Source organism: Tiliqua scincoides, chromosome 1, assembly GCF_035046505.1.
Source record: "Tiliqua scincoides isolate rTilSci1 chromosome 1, rTilSci1.hap2, whole genome shotgun sequence".
NCBI classification, from domain to species: domain Eukaryota; kingdom Metazoa; phylum Chordata; class Lepidosauria; order Squamata; family Scincidae; genus Tiliqua; species Tiliqua scincoides.
Genome location: NC_089821.1, coordinates 33,323,178 through 33,340,809, shown reverse-complemented (window position 1 = coordinate 33,340,809; position 17,632 = coordinate 33,323,178). Strand labels below are relative to the sequence as shown.

The window sequence follows — 17,632 nt, the reverse complement described above, 5'->3', positions numbered from 1 at the left end:
GGAAGGAGAAGGTCATTTCCTCCTGCATCATTTTCCCACCAACCCCGCCCTCCAAAGCTGCTATTCACCCCCAAAGTGACTGTTATATAGTATATCACAAAAAAGGTTTGTGATAATCAAATTACTTTTGATTAAACCTGGGAAATGTTCTACAATGTTCTATGTAGGGCTAACATTTTTAGCTACCTTTCAGTTCTCTGCTAAATAATTCTGAACAGTATAAATAAAAAGCTGGCAACTCTTTCATCAATACCATGTAGTCCAACAAAAAGTGACACTGTGTCCTGTGGACCAAACTACCACCCTGGTAAAACAATTTGCATTCAGTGGACAGTGCTAGTGTTGAGATGATAATGTATCATTTTTCTTTAGTGTTTTGCCCTTTATATCAGTTTTTCTTCTTTTCTGCTGTTCAAGAATCCACTTTGTGGGATTTATGTCTAGGTGTAGTGTTTTCCTTACCCAGCCATCTCTTTGCAAACCATCAACAAACTCTTTCAGTGAAAGCTTTCCTAGAAGAATAAAGAAAACTGATAGCAAAGCTGAAACCTGGTTATAGCTGCAGTCCTCAAACCATGTGTCCCAGAGAAGGATGATGATTAAAAATATAGCATTATCTGTATTCCTGTCCTAAGGGATCACATTCTTCAGTCACAATCAGTCAGTGGTTTTGAATTAGAGCAATGTTTCTCAACACTTGTCCACCATTGTACCACTTCACATGGTCCACCTGTTCAAAGTACCACCAGAAGTAACTGGTGAGGACAACATCACCAGCTACTTCTGGGTTGGGAAGCCAAATGCAGTGTGACAAACACCAGTAGGAGGTGGACGGAAGGGCTTTTTCGAGCAAGGAAAAGCATGCTTTGGAGCTCTGTCCAACAAACTGGGTCTTGGTTGTGTCGCATTCCTGGCCTCGGTGCTGGACAGCGGGGGTCCCGTGAGTACCACCAGACACCACCTCAAGTACCACTGGTGGCCCTTACCATTGATTGAGAAAGACTGCTTTAGAGCAAGGATTGCAAACAGAAGCCAAGTGCTTAGCAGGACATTTAGGAATCCCAGGGCACATTGCAGCATCCTTGATACATTCCATACAGAGGTCCTGCGCTCAGGGTAGGCGCCAGTGCCTTTAGTGAGGTAGAAGTGGTGATTTATGTCCACTGCATGGTGGTCAATTTCTTGTAAAGAAACAGTTTTGTTGGTAAACAGAATCTCAGGTTAAAATTTTGCTGTGAGAAAATGGATACTTTGTATAAGCCTTAATACGTACAGCCTGTGCTGAGAGAGAGAAAGAGAGAATCCAGAGTTTTGTATGTCACAGAAGTTTGCACCAACCACTCAAAGGTGTCAGAATTGTGATTTTACTATCTTGTTCAGGTGTTCTTAATCTTTTTACAATTACAGATCAACTACCAATGGTTTGCTCAATATGTTCCCTTCACCAGACTGTTACAATCACCATCATCACTAGTACATCAGCATCTGGTACAATTAGGTATTGACTTCAAAAGATGTCAATACCTTGGTTTTCTTTTACATATGGATAGCTAGGAACAGGATGCCTCAATCCATATTGATAATGGTGATAGTTAATAGTCTAATTAACAATCTTTAATAGTTCAGAGATTGGTAGCCCAATCCTATGCACATCTCCTCAGAAGTAAGTCTCATTAGAATCAATGAGGCTTACTCCCAGGAAAGTGTGGATAGGATTGGGCTGTAAGTCCCATATCCTCATCATTTGGTTCCAATACCCCCAAGAAGTATGGATACCCCTGGTTAAGAATCCCTGATCTAGATGGTCTAGAAGGCATAGTAAACCTATGGTTTTGATTGACCAACAGGTGGTCACTTTCACTTGGTTATTAAAATTTGAAGCGTTTTGATTGTCATTTAACTATAGACCAATGATGAGTGGTTTTGAGAGACTCTGTCACAGAAGTTGAGAAGATCAAAATAAAATGGGCAACAGGGCCTCAGGCCATTGGTATCAAGACTTGTGGGGAAAAATCTCTGAAAGAAGCTTCCAAAGTCCTGAATCTACTTGGTGTGAAGTCAGCCAGGGTGAAGTCAGCCTTCCAGTGTGTGAGTGTGACTGGTATGGAGATAAAGCAGTTAAATTAATTAGCAGTTTAAATTGGCCATCTAATTTACTTAGGGAATTTCACTAGCCTCGGAGTCTAGTTATTCTTGAAAGCTGGCATTGGAGTAATTTTATAGGCAGCAGAAGATCTAAACAAATAATAAACCTATGTATTAATTTTATAAATAAATCTTGTTTTGTTGGTTCTGTTTAATACTGAATTATTTGATTGCTCTCATATTCCTTATTTGATTACCAGGGAAAAGGTTTTTAGGGTGTGATGGCAAGTCATAGAACCCACAGTGGGGAAGAAAGAGAAGAGGTTATTGTAGGAGTCTTACAGCCCAATCCTAAAGTCAGCAGCTCCACTGGGTGCAGCGGCACCAACGCAGCTATCGCTGCATCCAGTGGCACAGCTGAGGCCACTGGAGGTCTCCTCGGGGAAAGGAGACTTTAGTTCCTTCCCTTGGGAAAGCCCCAAACCCCACAATGGGGCTTTTCAAGTCTGTGCCAGTTATTTTGCCGGCACAGAGTTGAGAGACTCCGTGTTGGGCCTTATGGCCTGACACAGAGTTCAGAATCCAACAGATCAGAGCTCTGCTGGTCCCATCTCCCTCCCATCCCAGTTCTGCCTTCGCCTCACCCTCCACCCACCCCTGAACACCTCCACCCGTGAGGTCCTCACTACTGCCCGCAGCTGTTACCTAGCTCTGGGCAGCGACCAGCCAGTGCTGGGCTCTGCATAGACTCCACTCAAGGTGTCATGGAATGCCTTATGGGATGTTTGTGACACCCGGTGCTAGCGCTGGCCCAGTTTAGGATTGGGCCCTTATTGACCTCTTCCGAAAGCTGTAAAAGTGAACAACAGAACAACTGTCAATCATTCTAGAACCAAGCTTATTGTCTTTGGTAGAAAGCAAGCCTTACATTGATAGCACACTGCTGCTCTACAAGAGCAATATGCCAAGTCATACTGAATAGTAGATGTCTTATTCTCCTGAGAAAAACTACCTGTAGACGGCAAAGAGAAAAACACGACAGTTGTTGTTCTCAAATTGTGAAGACAATGTGGGGAGCAACATGTTCTGTATTGTTGACATTTTTGAGAACATGATCTTATTTGGAATGGAGACCTGAGGTATGCTGATCACCTCTTTGCCGATATACATCACCTCTTTGCCAATGCCCAGGTGTACAGTTCTCATATTGTCACGTGCAATCCTAGGCATATCTATTTAGATGTAAGCCATATTGAGTTTAGTTGGACTTATTCTCAACAAGCATGTATAGGATTGCAACCCAAGACAGCAATCCTATCCTTGCTTACATGGGAATAAGCTCCTTTCACTATAATGGAACTTCTGAGTAGATATGCATAGGATTGGGCTCTTAATCATCTATTATTTGAGGAACGGAGAGGGGGGACGTTGATACTCTCATAACTGTTGAACAGGAGTTTGACCATAGATTGGGGGGGGGGGCTCTTGAAAGAGAGCAACAAGTAAGCAGCCATATGTTGAGCTTGTAGTTTCCTGGAGTAGACCAATGAAGTAAAGGGGGGGTATTATGATTATACATAATAATAAACATGTTCATCAAGCTTAAAACATTGTTTCCTTACAGCTTTGGTGCTTAAACTCTGCCTGGTGAGTCTGTTCAGTGAACCATTAACAACTGTACCTTCATAAGCAGTTATGCAACTGAGGAGACTTCCTGCAAAAGTCTGTTTTGGATAAGATCTATTGTCTGTAGCATGACTCACAGCTGGTGTGTTATTGGAGAGGCTTAGCTCTTTTCTCCACATGATTGGCCCTTCTTCCCTAAATGCCACAAGATAACTACAGTTTTCCAGTCTTGCATGACTGGAAACCAGCAAGCATCATCCACAAAACATTTTTCATACCCTTTTTGCATAGGGTATGAAAACAATCAGCTTGTTATGAAGCAGAATTTTTTTGTTGTTTCTTGCTTTCTTTACTTCTTCAGTACTTCAAGTCTATTTGCAATCAGGATTTGCTCAGTGTTTGGTACCTGGGAGAATATACAATAGAGAAACTCAAGCCTAATATCAGATAACTCAATCATGGAGGCATGGAGATCAAATAAAATATATATAACTTCATATTTAGTTTGCATTTAAAATTCAAATTTTGCTTGTCTTTGCACTGTTAATCCATTTTTGCCCGGTCCGCAGGTACATTTGGTCCCTGTTGCGTATATGCAATGTTTGGCAGAAATGACTTAAGGCCCAGTACAGACCCGCACTTGGGCCAATGCAAGTCCCTTGCACTGGCCCGGGAGTGTTGCAGAAGTGCCGTAAAATGCTTTTGCACCAGTCAAAGGTGAGATAGGCCAGTCAATGTGGGCGTCGAAAAAAGAGTGAGTTGCATTGGCTGAGTTTGGCTGATGCAGGGGTCGGGGGGGGGGGCTTGGGGAGGAAGGAGGGAGGCATTTCGGTGTGGGAGGAAGGTGGACAGCAGGCGTTTCTGGGGGTGGGAGGGCAGGGAGTGGGAGGTGGGGCCAGGATGCTGCAGTTATACCGGATACTGACCCTGTTCCCGAGCAACACAGTGTGGCTCCAGGCTGCTTGGATCTGCGCCACCTCATCAGGTGGCACAGATATGAGTAGACCCATTGGGGCTGCTGCAGCACGACACGGGGTAGGGGGGAAGGTTTCCCCTTGCCTCAGGCTGTGCTGCTTTTGGCCCAAACGTGTGCTGGATGCAGTGCAGGCACTCTGGCCTGCCTGCTTCCAGTGCAAGTTAGGATTGCACCCTTAATAGAGCTCAAACTGACACATTAACTTTAGGTTGTTTTCAGTGTAGTATATAATACTAACAGTTGTGGCTTTTGAGTGAGTCAAGCACTTCACATGTACTATCTCAATATTGTCTGTACGACACTTCTGTAAGGTAAACATTATTATCCTGAACTTGTAGCTGGGGAGCTGTGATTGGGAAGCTTACCTAAGACCACTGAGACAGTTCATGGCAGAAGTGAAATTCATGGCAGAAGTGAAGTCTGGGACAGCTGAAGAAGTCTGGATTTGCAGTTTAGGCTCTTAGAGCACAATCCTAACCGGGTCTACTCAGAAGTAAGTAAGTCCTATTTTGTTCAATGGGACTTACTCTCAGGAAAGTGTGGTTAGGATTGCAGTCTTAGCCACTACGCTACACCAGCTCTGTATACTTTTAAAGGCCAGTTCTCAAGATTCTGACACATTTGAGTGTGACCAAGAATTGAAACACAGGAGCTATTTCAATGGTTCTCAGAATGGAATGTGCCCCTTCAGGGATACAGAGTTCCAAAGAGGATCTTGCAGGAGCAGAGATTTCTAAATGTACATATTAATTGATGCAACCACCCTTATTGGTATGCTAAAACTGAAAGCTGCAGAGGGAAGGTAGTATTCTACCCATGTTTGCTTCTACAGCCTTCTTTCCTGACTAGTTTAAACCTTGTAGGGTGATCCAAATCACAATTCCTTATGCACATAACTGCAAACCACATATATGTAATCTGCTCCTATACGTAAGCAGAGGAAATGTTTGAGTTAAGTTACTCCAAATATTTCACGGCTGTACCAAAACATATGGTACGTCAAGAGCACCATGCAAGAGCTATGTCTGAAAACCAATATTAAAATACTATAATACTTCCTGGACAATACTATGTTATCCATCAGTGTAGCACTGCCAGTTCTTGAACCTGAAAAGTCTGGAATATGGGTACGACATGAGTGCAGGGTCTACAGTGGCTCAGGGGGTTGAGTTAGGTCAGGGGTCAGGAGTTTGGGGGCATACCTGAGGGGTACAGCCATGTGCAAAACCTATCTTTTAACAAATTTGTCCAGTTAAAAAGGACAGACTGGAGAGAAATGGTCTTGCAACTCTGTGAAACTAAAAGCAAAAGCTGGCTCAGTTATTTGCTTCTGATTAGAAATGTAATGTACCAAGGCAGTGTACACTGACAAATTTGTTCACACTATTATTAATCTAAGTCCCATACACATTTATCTGGGAGTAAGGGCGGAATCCTAACCCCTTATGTCAGTGCTTTCCAGCACTGGCATAGCGGTGCCATTGGGACATGTGCTGCATCCTGCAGCTGAGTGTCACTCACAGAGTCCTCCTCAAAGTAAGGGAATGTTTGTTCCCTTACCTCGGAGCTGCATTGCCCTTATGTCAGTGCTGGAAAGCACAGGCATAAGGGGTTAGGATTACACCTTAAGTTTCATTAAACTCAGTTGAGCTTACTTCTGAGTAGATACGCATAGAATTGCATTGTTAAGCACTTTGCAGAAACTTCTAAAATGAAAAGAATACATTTACCATTGTTATTTCCATCAATTAGTTTAAATATTCTGTCACATACTTCCTCTGGGTGTGACATCAGGGTAGCCATATTTCTTGCCCATCCATGTTTGACATTATAGACACGAAGAAATGATCAGTCATTTATGTTTGAAGAGGAGGAATTCATACAGAAGTCTAGCAATGTGGACACTTAGAACAAGTTTGAAAACTTCCTGAATTGTATTACTGTATATAGAATTAAATAAGTGTTTTTAATAGATTTGTTTTAAGAACAATAGTTTGTGCTGTGATAGAAATGTCTGTCCTTCATTTGTACACATGCAGTGTGATTCTAAGAAGTTTACTCATAAATAAACCTACAGAGTTAAATGGGATTTACTCATAAGTGTGAATAGGGATGTAGCCTTAGGTATAGACTTCTGAATAGTTGCTTTTGGTGCTCTCATACCCTAACAAACCACTGGTTAGTTTCTTTTGAACAGCTGTTAAGGTAGCAATCTTATCCTTCAAGTACACCCCAAAAAACTCCCAATGAGCTCATTGGGACTTGCATGTGCTCTGTGTGTCAAAGAACATTAAAGAACAATAAATGCATAGTAAAGAAAGGGGGGGGGGAAGAGAAGAAAGCATGGTGAACAGCAAGTTGGCCTCAGGGAAGAATTTAGAGATCCACACTACTCTTGGCAATGGAACTTTTTTCTTTTTAAAGTGCCAAAACGCTGACACTGAATCTCTTCTCCAAAAACAAGATTCTCAGAATTGAATGCAGCCTCTCTATGAAAGGCCAGCCAGATGCTAAGAGATAGGAGAGGTCCATTTTGCTCACTTCCCCAACCTAGAATGTATATACAGGATCTCATCTTCATCTGAGTTTGAATTATGATACAAAGCCCAGCTCAGTCCTTTTCTTCCCTAGAAGCTGCCCAATCTAGCAGCTCTGTGACCCAACCCCACTTAGGTATATTGATGATAGCAATGAGACAGCCATTTTTCTCCTGTCTCTGTGGCCCTTGTGCAGCACTCTAGCAGATGAATCTTACAGTGAATCTTTTAAGATAAATCTTTAAAATGTGAAAAATAAATAATAAAGTATATAATAAATAATAAAGTATATTCTCCCCCTTTTTACTTCCATTCATGCACCTGACTGAGCCTGAGAAACCATAAGGCCTAGCAACCAATTCAGACTTGATTTCTGTTACTTATATTTCAAGAAGCTCAATAAATCTGCTGTTGTAAGCCTGCTATGACAAATTATTGGGAATACCTCTTTTCTAATAGGTACTAACAACATTTTTCTTAGTTCAGCCTTGTCAAGAAAGCCATTCCCATCTGTGTCAAATAATTTAAATGACCACTTCAGCTTGTGCTCAAGATTTCCCCTTTGTACTAGATTTAAAATTACCATGTATTCCAAAAAGTCTATCATGTTATCCTGAAATGTTAAGAAAAATAGTGTGTGACTTTTACTGGGAAGCATCAAAGTATTCCAAAAGGTGTGTTTTTGCATGGCTCTTCTAGGGCAATAGAAGTCAAAGGGCGCAATCCTAACCCCTTATGTCAGTGCTTTCCAGCACTGGCATAGCGGTGCCAATGGGGCATATGCTGCATCCTGCAGTTGGATGTCACTCACGGAGGCCTCCTCAAAGTCAGGGAATGTTTGTTCCCTTACCTCAGAGCTGCATTGCCCTTATGTCAGTGCTGGAAAGCACTGACATAAGGGGTTAGGATTGTGCCCAAACTCAGTTAAAGGCAGTCACACATGGTTCACCTAAAGTATCTTTGAAAATAAAACTCACCCCATTCCTGTCAAAGGACTGAAATGCACGCTCGGCATATTCAGATGCTTTGCTCTGGCTATCAATGCCAAAAAACTGCTTAAATTCATTTCGACAGAGGCCTCCGCTGGGACACTCTAGAACAGGGGTCTCCAAACACCAGCCCGGGGGCCAGATGCGGCCCGCAGCAAGCCTCTTTCCGGCCCACGGCCAACCTCTTGTCCCCTGAAAGCCTCTGGCCCACAGAACTGAACATGACCAGAACTGTGCTCTGATTTGTGTCTGGAGGGTGTTCTGAGGGCCAGAAAGGTTGAATGAATGAGCCCATTCATTCATTTATTCACTCATCTAAGTTCCATCTCTAATTTATTTATTTAAATTTTATATTTAGATGTTTTTTCTGGCCCTCTACACCATGCCAGATATTTGATGTGACCCTCTGGCTGAAAAGTTTGGAGACCCCTGCTCTAGAACAAACGTCTTGTACAGCTCCTGTAATTCTGCCTGTTCTATTTCTTTCATATCACAAGTTAAGTATTGCCCCATTATCTAAGGGTTGGATGTCCTTACTTCTAATGCCTTATAAATATTTTGCCATAAAAACATGTCGCAATGGCTACATTATTCAACAAAGATTTGTCTCGAAGGACTGCATCAGCTTTAAACAAGAACAATGGGCCCCTCAATAATGCAAACACAATGGCTTTCTTATTGTGTCTAGACAATCAAGAGCTTTTTTCTCTGATGAGACTGTCTTGCATAATAGTTCCATTTTTGGAACTCTAATAATTACATGCACTCATGTTGATATGATAACATTACATGCAACTCATCCAAAACAGGCTTGGAACTAGGCTGCAACAAAGCACAAAAGACAATTGCAACAACTCAGCTGCACAGATACTCTACCCTTGGACAGGGCCGTATTATTCATATGGTTGACTAGGCCCTAGGGCCCCTGCAAGGTCTAGGGGCCCACTTTTGGGGGGGGGGACTGAGGCACTGAGGGGTTACTTGTGCACTCTATTAATAAGATAATTAACTGCTTCCTTATTGCAATGAAACAAAGGGCCTCTTATATTAAAACAATTATCCATAAATTATACACATTTAATATATAATAAAAATTTTATGCACATTAAGATATTACGGTATTGAACAATTATACCCCTGAGCTTTCCTGAAGAGTTCTATTTGCTCAATAAAAATATATTTTTAAAAATTGTGAACAGAATCCCTTAGGATACCCTCAAAATGGATATAGGGCTATGTATTGTGGTCTAGTACCTACCATACCAGGGTCAGGCTGTCAGCTGTAGTTGGGTGAAAGTTTGAAGTGCCAAAGGGGCCCAAAGTACCTGAAAGCCTAGGGGCCCAGCCATGTGTTAATACGGCCCTGCCCTTGGAAGGTGGGAGATCTTGTGTCACTTGTCCGCTGATAAATTAGAAAGTAGCCCAAGCAAAAGTGGAAATACTCGTTCAGCAACAGGAACAAGAAGACCAATGTTGGTATGCGAGATCTTCAGAATATGCATTGTCTTATGTAAAACCACAGTGCATAAATGTTACCTTCTTAGGCTTGGATGCCACATTAACCCCTTCCTTACCTGGTGGCATACCAGCAGCTGCCTGCTCTTCCTCCTCCAGCATGCCATAGATTTGAAAAGGAAAATAGAGTAGAAGAGGAAGTGTGGAGGAGACTGGAGTGGACTACAGCATCAGAAGGGCATTCACTCCTTCCTTTTCAGCTCTACAGAACACAGGAGGAGCAGAAATAGTAGAGGCAGGTCTAGGAGACAACAGGCAGGTAGCCCCCAGTCTGTCATTTCAGGTGACCACCCCAGTTAGCTTCATTAATTAGGGCAGCTGTGGAACAGGTGGAATTGGCCAACCACAGCAAAGGTCTCAAGTGAATGCTTTCCCTTCCCATGAGCCAATGGGGCTTCCCCCTTGGACTTCTTGCATTAATACTGGGGGCCTGGGAGCAAGCCTATTGGTTAGTACACAAGCTGCAACCACACAAAACTATAAGAAATATAGCATTGCATTATTTTCTTATCTCCATACGAGATTTTGAGTTGCATATAGAAATAGGAAAATCTAGAGTCATCACTTGACTCTGAATTTCCTTATAGACTAGTTTCTGGTCCACACAGCAACTATACGACCACGTTTGTCCTTGCATGGGCCCAGCAAGACCCGTGTGTGGCACTATCCCTGGTGGTGGATTATGCATGTGCAGGTGGACCTGGGCCATTATAAATGCTTTGGTTGGAGGTAAAGTGGTGCTGCAGGTTGCTGGCTGACAACCTTTTTATTTCCCTTATCTGAATGCATAATGTGTGACACATTTTAATACACATGTACTGCATGTTGTTCTGGGTAACTGCCAGGAGAGTAAAACCCAGGCTAGTTCTGTACTTTAAATCTGGACTAATGGCAAGAGGCTCACCCCAAAAAAGATCATACATTTTTGTGAGCATTTGACTTATATTCAGTTGGATCACAGGACCCCTTGTGTCTTTGTTGTTCCATTTGGCTGTCATGCCTCCCTGTCGCTGTTGCTTAGTAACCTTCCAATGCTGCAGGAAGCATCCCCATTCCAGCCGCTACCCAAGAACCACTATGTCAAGCCAGGATAGTAATTGACTGCTCCCTTCTCGTCCCAGCCTTTTCTCCTTCTTCCCTGCTCCCTGACACTTTGAGCACAACCAAGAAACTGCAGCTCCAGCACTTGCAGAGCAGATGTCCTTTTGTGGGTTGTCTCACAACAATCCCCCTTCTCCCAAGAAAGCAGCTTTGGCTGAATCCTAATCCCCACTCTCAGCCCGGTCAACCTTACACATGCTGAGTGGTCTGTGCTGTAGCCTGCACTGTCGCAGCTGATCCCACTAGTCTCTTGGGCCTGATCTGCCTCACGTTCCACCCTCCCCCACCCCCACCCCCACCCCCACCCCCATTCCAAACCTCTCCCTGCCTTCTTCTGCCCAGATCGCCTCTGTACCTCTTGGCATGGGACTTACCTCTCCCAGGACTGCAAGGCCTCTTCTGCCAGCATGTGAAGCCTGCATGGGCCCACACAAGCCTTCCTGTCAGCACCTTCTTCCATGAGGCCATTGCAAACTTATGGCACTTTTGCAATGGCTATCTCCATGGCAGCATGCGCTAGACCAGTGCACCTGCCGTTCAGGATTGGGCTCTTACTTTCCCAGACTGAAATTCCAAATAATGCTCTACATCTGCAAATGTCAAGTTGTGTCAGGTTGTCCATCCCATGATCACTTTATGACACAGAGAAGCAAACTTGTGGGTCTAGCTCTCCCACACATGACACTTCCTCTTACCACATCCTAATTGCATTAGGCTTCGTTTTCCTTCCTGCACTGGGTTAAGGGTTATGGTTATAATGCCTCTTTCAAATATACCAATTGTTCAACAGAAACGTTTAGAATCTGGCCTTTAACATGAAATTAAGCTAATTAAACAGCTGCCATTGATAGGCTGTAATCCTAAAAACAGGTACAAGGGCACATATCCCACTAAACTCAGTAGGATTTATTTCAAAGTAAACATGCATAGGAGTGCTCTGCAAATTTTTTTTAAGTTGAGTTCTGAGGTAATGCTGCATTCCTATTTCAAGATTGCTTTTTAAAACATTTTGAGACAATAGATTCATAGGAAAGGATCAGAAAAAAAAACCCATCACAGATGCTCTGGATTTGTGTGCCACAGAACTCATGCGTAAAGCAATGCAGCAGAATTACATAGCCCACCTCTCTGACCATTTTTCCCGTAGCTGAGTGCAGAGCAGTGTTACCTGATTGCACTGTTTGGTGAGTGTGGAAACCACAGGCAAAGTTCAGGGTCAGTTTCCTAGTGAGACAAAACTGGAGACATTAAAGATCCTTGTTATCATGTGTTTATTTACAAATATCCAGGTGGTGCAGCTATTCCCTATTGAGGGAAGGGATACAGAAGAATGTGCACAGGTGTTGCTGGTCTGCTTGTAATAGTCCAACTTCCCAAAGTCCAAACTGCCACACCCCCCGAAAAGTTTAAGCAGACCATCAAACTGGCTGCAGGCTGATGTTGGATTCATTCTCACTTGCAACTAAAACAGCTAATTGCTACATATTAATGTACCAAGGTTTTTTCTTTGCCACCACCCACCTATTGAATCAGCTGGAATTGGGGTGTTTTCATGCAGCACTAGCAGGTCAATGAACAGTAAACAGAATGAGGAACAAAGACATGTGGGATCCTTTGACCCTGCTTTTCTTCTCCTAGGATTCTGTGGGATCTTTTGAGGATAGGCTCATCAAGGAATTTATAATTTTATGGTCCTGGATGGCTAATCTTAAATGGGTACTTCCTTTGTTCCCGCACCTTCCTAAAGGCATGTAGCTAGTTCATGGGACCAGTTGCTCCAGTGACATGCTGCCTTGATGGAGAATAGCTATGGAATTTATGACAGCTAGGTTTCAGGATCCTTCTCTTGTTAATTTATTCACTTCAAGACAACAAAATTCCTAGGAAGTGGCTTTTTTTCACTTGGTCAAATGTGTTGTGCAAGGTGCAGCCCCCATGGAATCTTCCAAGGAAAAGGCTCCATCCAAGCAGGCCTGATTGGGGGGGGGGGGGAGCAAGGACTGATTGCCCTGACAGTAAAAGTGTGTCTTTCTCTTGGCCTGTGAATGCAAGGCCTCTTACTGTCAGTCCTGCTTCTGAAACTATGCGACCGACCTAGATAAGCTCTTTTGACAGGTACCCAACATTACATGTGTGTTCTTGCACATGTTCCTGCACACATCAAATAAGAAGGCTGTTAGGTAACAAGTCCAGCATGCTGCATCCCAGAAGCCATTCCTACTTGCTTGTGGGTTTCCTCCAGCATACAGCAGCAGCATAATTTGTCAGAAGCCAGAAGGTTCATTAGATGGTCTCATCTACATTTAAAGAGATCCAAGCCTGTGGCTATAATTTCATGCTGTCACAGCACCTTCTATAAGTTGTGCTAGTGTGAAGTGTTTTGTCTCCAACACACTGGAAGTTTTCATGACAGGGTTCTAAACTTTAGAAGGAGAATAATTCTGTCCAGATTCCCCACTCATTTTTTCCTAGACGCACCAGCACAAAATTGTTTAGCCCTGCGGTTTTCAAACTCTCTGAGCGTTTGAAACCCACAGTAAGTCTTTGCGGGGGCGGGGGGGGGAAGCAGCAGGGGGAAGGCAGCGATGTGATCCCCAGGATCGTGTCACTCAGGGGGCTGCAGGGACTGGGATGCACCCTCCAGTCCCTGCAGCAGCCGTCTCTGTGTGTGGGGAGCCCTGCGCGAGCGCCTGCAGGGCGCCCCAGGTCAGGGAAAGGGAGAGTGGGGCGATTGTGCTCTGCTTTCGCTTTTGCGGAGGTAGAGCAGATCACCCCACTCTCCCTTTCCCTGACCTAGGGAGCCCTGCCGAAGGTTGCGCAGGGCTCCCCGCACTCCTGGGAGGCTGCAGGAGGCTTGGGCAAGTGCACCCAAGCCCCTGCAGCCCCTGCAGCCTCCCTGAGCGGTGAAATCCTGCGGATTGCGCTGCTTCCTTCCCCATCTCCTGGCTGCCCCCGCACCTTAAGGGGGCAGAGGCCAGGACTCACAGGCTGGGTCGTCATGATGCCCCAGTTTGAATACCAGTGGTTTAGCCTGTCATAGGGAAAGTGCTATAATCTCCCTGATCATTCGGTTGCACTTGTCACAAATCCAATATCCTTCAACATAGGGTAACTAGAACTGTACATGATATTTCTGATGTAGCTGCATCACAGATTTGTACCTTTTTGGGTCATCTAATGAAAAGTTTGCTTTTCTTCTCCAAGCCACTGCATGCCAAATAAGTTTCATCAAGCTAGCCTCCATGGCCTAAGACGGGGTCTCCAAAGCCCGGCCCAGGGGCCAGATGCGGCCTGCAGCAAGCCTCTCTCTGGCCCACAGCCAACCTCTTGTACCCTGAAAGCCTCTGGCCCACTCAAATGAACATGACCAGAACTGCTCTGATTGTGTCTGGAAGGTGTCCTGAGGGCCAGAGGGGTTGAATGAATGAACCCATTCATTCATTTGTTCACTCATCTAAGTTCCATCTCTAATTTATTTATTTGAATTTTATATTTAAATTTTTTTCCGGCACCAAGCCAGATATTTGATGCGGCCCTCTGGCCAAAAAGTTTGGAGACCCCTGGCCCAAGATTAAACCTTTGGTTTACTCACTACCAATTCAGACCCAGTATATATACAGGGTAGAAATCCTAGTTTGACAAGGTGTCTTATTTTATGCTTACTTTGAGCCTCTCCTCTCATTTTTTTCACCATTCACAGAGATTCTTTGAGGGCTCCTCTACAGCCGCCATCCTAAGTAGCCACTCTCAATTTAAATAACTCTAGTTTATAAAGTCAGAGTATCTGCTTCTATAGTCAGTTCTTATAACGAATTAGCTGATACTGAATCATTGAGCCTATGGGGAAAATGAGGTTAGGTTCTAGGCGACCCCCTTCACCATACACTCAATGAACCTGAACCTTAGCTTTATGAACCTCAATTTTATGAAACTGAATCTTAAGTCTATGGGGCTGGGTGATAGTGAGGGCTCATCAATATCGCCAACATCTGATGCTTCCTCCTCCGTGCTGGATATCTCTTGATGCATTAAAGGTTGTGGTAATGATGGCGACTTCTCCATGCTGGCTACCCCTCATTGAAGGCTGCTGGCCCAACAATGAGGCCTCAGAGTTTGGTAGTGGGGAGGGGGTTGCTTCACTCTTCTTCCTCCAGCACCTGTCTCTTGGCTCCTTCTCTGGACTTGCCCCAGAGCAGCCTTCCAATAGACTTCCATAGACTACTCATCATCACCAGGGTGGTGAAGGTTCAGCTGAAGTCCCTCATGGTGGGGCAAGGCACAGATGTGTCTGACAATTGTCCCACAAGCCAATCTCAATGCTTGTTCGATGAGGAAAATTGATCCAATCCAGACAACTTTCTAAGAAACGAGAAGTATAATTGGCTGGATGCGATTACCACCAATCCCTCCTCCACTGGCCATATATGGTCACTTTGTCTCCCCCTGCATGGTGCTGGTCCTGCCTTCTTCTGTCTCTTGCTCCGACTTCATCCTCTCTCACCTTTGCCTGCCTGCAGTTATGCTGAATCCCCACCCCCACCCCACCCCAGTACTTGCAGTAACAAGAACAGAGCCACAGATGGAGAGATAGGTAGCAACTCTGCCCCTTGCAGATAAGCGAATTTGCATATAAAGAAAACTGAACTGTACATTATACCTTTAAGACACTATTACAGCAAAAGGGATCAGTGAATGGCCTGACTTGATAAGCAAGTGCTACCTTATTACTGGTAGTGTGTAACAATTTAGGACTAGAAACAAAGTGATTGTGTTTAAGTTTATCCCCATGTTGCACAAAAACCTTCTCCAACCTAGCAGGCATCAGAGAGATTGCACACAAAAAAATCCCCTTTAGCTCCTGCCCAGCCCCTGTAGGATGTTCCCCAATGCAATAAAATCGGTTTGGCTTCCCAGATCAATATGACCCAAACAAGCAGGATTGCTTTTCCAGCAGTACAAGTGATTGCATCGCAGACCATGGTGTGGTGATTGCTTCAATTCTAGACTAGAAATTCATGACGCAGGACTATGAAGCTCCAAGCGTGCAGTAGCCACTTTATTGTAACAGATACAGCATACAAACAGATAAGCATAAACAATTCAGAAATCTTTTTTTGAGAGTGCCTGTCTGATGATCATGTACTTTATTACCTACTAAAAGGTTCCTTATATAGATAGTACAGTACTGCAAGAGAAATGTAGCATCTTAAAAAAAAATAAATCACCATCCACGCAGTGTACTATATAAGTTAGAAAAGCAGATCTTGTTACAAAACATGTTTCTAAGGAAGTACTCTAAATGCTATTCATGGGTATCAAGCCAGTGTAGCTTCATTTCCAGAGTATCCAGATTACAGTCAGCAGGGAAGTGACGCTAAGTACAATTTTACTACATGCCATTATTGGGCTGCTGTTACATAGGTCTTTTTGACAGCACGAATACTTAAAGGTACCAGTGTTGAATTTGTCTTCAATAAATTTTGGCTCACATTCTGCATATTTCCAGCACTGCGAAACACGTTTTCCACCTTAAAAATAAATAAATCCATGTTGTACTAGTCATTTTGAATAATGAAGCTGCTGGGGGGGTTGGGGGGTTGGACATGGATGGACAGATAAGAATTATGAGATCTTCATCCCAACTTGAGTTTATGAAATTATCCTATCTAGACCGGGGTGTCAAACTTATTTCATACAAAGGGCCGAAGTGAGCATTCATGGTGCCTGCAGGTGACCAGAAGTGACATCATTAAGCAGATGATGATGAGAAATAACCACTTTTTTCTCTTTTGTCATTTGCAGCTAATGAGTTTCTATGGGAGAACAATGTGCAAATCTTGTTCATATTTTTGAAATGAGAGAGCCCAATTATTAAGCTGGGAGAAACCAATTATAATGGGGGGAGGATAAATTTGCTTCGGGGGGGGGCGCATTCTGCCCAGGAGCCTTATGTTTGCCACCCCTGTTCTAGAAATTCACTTTCAAGATTCATCCATCTCAGAATGTGAAATGTTTGTGCATCAAATGAAACTGTATATTCATGCATATGTACACACTTGTCAGTTCATTCCATTTGAAGCAGAAGGTAGAGAATACAAGGTTGTGTTCTACTAAGATCTTGCTACCCTGCTGCAAGAATAGTATGTAATCTCTCCAACTACAGAAATTCAGCAACATTTTAAGTTACACCCCTCTGCATAATCCCAACTATGTGGCTTACCATCTACTGAACCCAAAAGCAATGTGATTACCAAGTGCACTATCTTTGGATTCAAGACTAACAACTGTGATAAAAATGTTGTGGTCATTTTTCATCACTGTGGAATTGCACTCTCTATAAAAGTTCACAGCTTAGAAATATTCTTGAATTGAGGTCATCATCTAGATTTCAAGGTGAAATTTCTAGCAAGAAGTACATTTTAGCAGCTTCTATAAGCTGGACCCCTTCCTTGGGTGGGCCAAGCTTCTTCCTTGGTTGCCCCTTAGACTGTGTTAGTGTATTGTATGTGGTGTTGCCCTTAAGGCAGTTCAGAAACAGAAGGACCAGATTATGAACCTCCTTATTCACTCAACTCCAGTCACAAGTGCTGTCACCACCACTGCAGCTAAACAATGTTGTTTTTGGCAGTTCAGTTGCAAAAATAAACCACATGTATTAAAATGCCATTGTGTTAAAAGCCATTTTAGAACTTGCATAAAGCCCAGCCCTTTTTTAAAAAGAACATAAGTAGGCATTTTGAATTGCATTTATCAAAACAAGCATATGCAATGCAAGGTAGTGTTCTTACTGTGCTTAACCACTA

At 43.5% G+C, this 17,632-nt stretch overlaps 1 protein-coding gene across 1 annotated transcript; it reads right to left on the bottom strand.

Moving 5' to 3' along the window:
* Positions 1 to 336: 336 nt before the first annotated feature.
* LOC136643771 (guanylyl cyclase-activating protein 2-like) lies at positions 337 to 8,726 on the bottom strand. Its single transcript, XM_066619090.1, has 5 exons — positions 8,655 to 8,726; positions 8,202 to 8,330; positions 7,687 to 7,837; positions 6,418 to 6,525; positions 337 to 512 (listed from the first exon to the last, which is right to left on the bottom strand). The coding sequence occupies exons 1-5, from the start codon at positions 8,724 to 8,726 to the stop codon at positions 337 to 339; spliced, it is 636 nt and encodes a 211-aa protein (XP_066475187.1).
* Positions 8,727 to 17,632: the final 8,906 nt, after the last annotated feature.